At 36.2% G+C, this 2,500-nt stretch overlaps 1 protein-coding gene across 1 annotated transcript in view; it reads left to right on the forward strand.

Annotated features, from left to right (window-relative positions):
* The window catches only part of Ent1 (Equilibrative nucleoside transporter 1), a 58,067-nt gene that overhangs the window by 11,156 nt on the left and 44,411 nt on the right, over positions 1-2,500 (forward strand). The window contains exon 2 of the mRNA XM_070142797.1: positions 180-264. Within this exon, the coding sequence (XP_069998898.1) occupies positions 194-264 (71 nt within the window). The 5' untranslated portion in view covers positions 180-193. The remainder of the gene's footprint in view (positions 1-179; positions 265-2,500) is intronic.

The raw sequence follows: 2,500 nt of genomic DNA on the forward strand, positions 1-2,500 counted from the left end.
TTTGTTGCTTAACAAACAAATTATTTATGGGCTGCATCTGAAAACAATAATGTCCTTGACATTGACCAGGATAAGATCCATGTTTAAAGTTTTAACAGCCGTGGTAAGCTACTGATAATTTTCATTGTAAAAAATGTTATTTTTGTAGCATGTATTGTATTTTTTCCCTTTCTTTCCAGATTGAGATTTTAACATGGGGGATGACTTATCATGGAGACTGAGACCTCCAGGCTCCATAGGACCAGAAGTGGATATTTCTGTAAGGTAAGCAAGGAGGAGACGGAGGAAGATGGGCAAAGGCTGTAGGGAGCTGTAGAGGTTAAGACAAGGATGCAAGTGAGAGTACAGTTCATATTTGTACCAATGACAAAAAACTACAAATTCAGTTAGTAGCAACTATGGGTGACGAGTTTAAATTGGTGATAGCTTAACTAGAAGATTAAAAAATCAGGAGACTGGAAAGTGGAGAGGTTGTAGACTTGGGCTTCATTTCTCATTTTTCTCATGAAAATCATCCATAGAGAGAGTAAAATGAAGGTTATATATATACTGAAGTCCAAGCATTGTAACAGGCAGGAATGACACGGCAGGCTTGAAAACTTCTTATAATGTCCAGTTTTTTTCTTTTACTCCAGAAGTACTCTACTTGGCAAAGAACTTAGTAGGGTGTTATATAAGTAAAAACAATGTTGATATTTTAAGAGTAGGGAAACATTGCAATATAAAAATGTGTAGTCAGGCCACAGCTTTGAAACCTTTTGTTTCAACTATTTATTATTTCATGCTGTTACTACAAATTTAGGGAGTAGCCCCTGTAGCCTTATTGGTACATTGGTTACTCTGGTTGTGAAATATGCATGCACTGTATCCTATATATGAGACTTGGTACAAAGGTTATTACTAAGAAATAGTTTGGTTCCCTACTTTATCATTAAGCATTTTTGTTTACTTATATGGTGTTGGGTTAATAGAAATATTTAATTTACATAATTAGCTGCTTCTTATATAATTATATAGTACTTATATTAAATAGCTTACTTCATTTGCATATGATGCAGGCCAATTGCAAAAGGTTTTTACCTTCTACGTCTACACTGGTTGGGAGAAGTGATACTACTTATACAGCTTAACTCTTTATTGCTAAGAGTTACATATACGAGAAGAAATAGAACACAATATGAGATTGGTCAACACTGGGTGGAACCCGCAGTTGTGAGCCCTGGCGAGGACAGCCGCGCAGTGAGTAGCAGGAAGGTCCACCCGGTCTGGAGGTCAGGCTGACTGTGTGTGAGTCTTGGAGTCGTCCTTGATGGAGAGCGCTTTGACACAGGAAATGTGAGGTCAAGGCAGCAGCGGCGTGGGGTATATGTTTAAAATCGCCCATGAGGGCTGACCCAAATGGGATGAGCATAGTTATGGTACGCCATACTAATGGAGAGTGGAGATGAATAGTAATACATATGCAGCCCTGATGTACAAATGAGCAACCTGTCAGTTTTATATGTAGCATTTACAGTGTAAATATGTTGATCCACTTCAATAGGAGATACATTGGCAGACCTCTAAGATGGAAATAAAAGATATTATATTGTGCTATTTTCAATTTTCATCATTACTGTTTTTAAGAGATTTAATTGGACGTGGTTACAAATATTGTAGTAAGATTTCATGGGATATATATAAGAATGCTTTTTTTAGCCTTTAATTTTTGTATTTCAGTTCATCACTAGTGCTTAACATGATGGTTAAAATTATATAGTTTATGGCCTCTGTGTAGGAAAATGTGTAACTTATTTTTTATATTCAATATGTATTGAATTTTAGTATCTATATTACATTATTCTTGAAAAAATTCTCATATATCTGGGCATTCAGAGTGTAACCTTTTGACTACAGCAGAAGATTCCATATCCATTCCCCTGTGTGCATCCTAAGGGGCTGTCTGGACATGCATGGACTCCCATGGTCAAAATTGAGTTAATAGCAATTTCATACTTCCATGTGCATGGAAAAACTCTTTCCTGAATGATAGGCCCCAAATACGTTTCCTTTGTGGGGTAATGGGTGTTACCACAATACCCTGTTCCAGATTTTTCACTATTTTTGTATTTATGTTTGTTCTAATGAATCCAAAAGCATTTTATTCCAACATTACCTTTGATAAGATTTCCAGCTTAGCTCTTCATGCTAGATACAAATAGATTAGAGTAAAACATGGCAACCGATGCTGATGGTGGTGGTGGTTGTGATAAATAGAGGAAAACCCTAAGAAAAGCTTTCAGGGCTGTAAGTGTTGGAACATTTGTTCATTTGAAAAATTACTTGCAAGTGACATTGATGATGTGTGTTATCCATTACATGTTTTATGAAGCTTACACAAAAGCAAGTACATAGAAAAAATAATGAGAATAAAGAAACAAACCAAACAGCATACCATGCTCTAAGGTGTCTAGCATAACCTTATCCTCCACCTCCATCATCAGATTGATTCCATTTGAAA

This window comes from Penaeus vannamei, chromosome 30 (genome assembly GCF_042767895.1).
Source record: "Penaeus vannamei isolate JL-2024 chromosome 30, ASM4276789v1, whole genome shotgun sequence".
Taxonomy (NCBI): domain Eukaryota; kingdom Metazoa; phylum Arthropoda; class Malacostraca; order Decapoda; family Penaeidae; genus Penaeus; species Penaeus vannamei.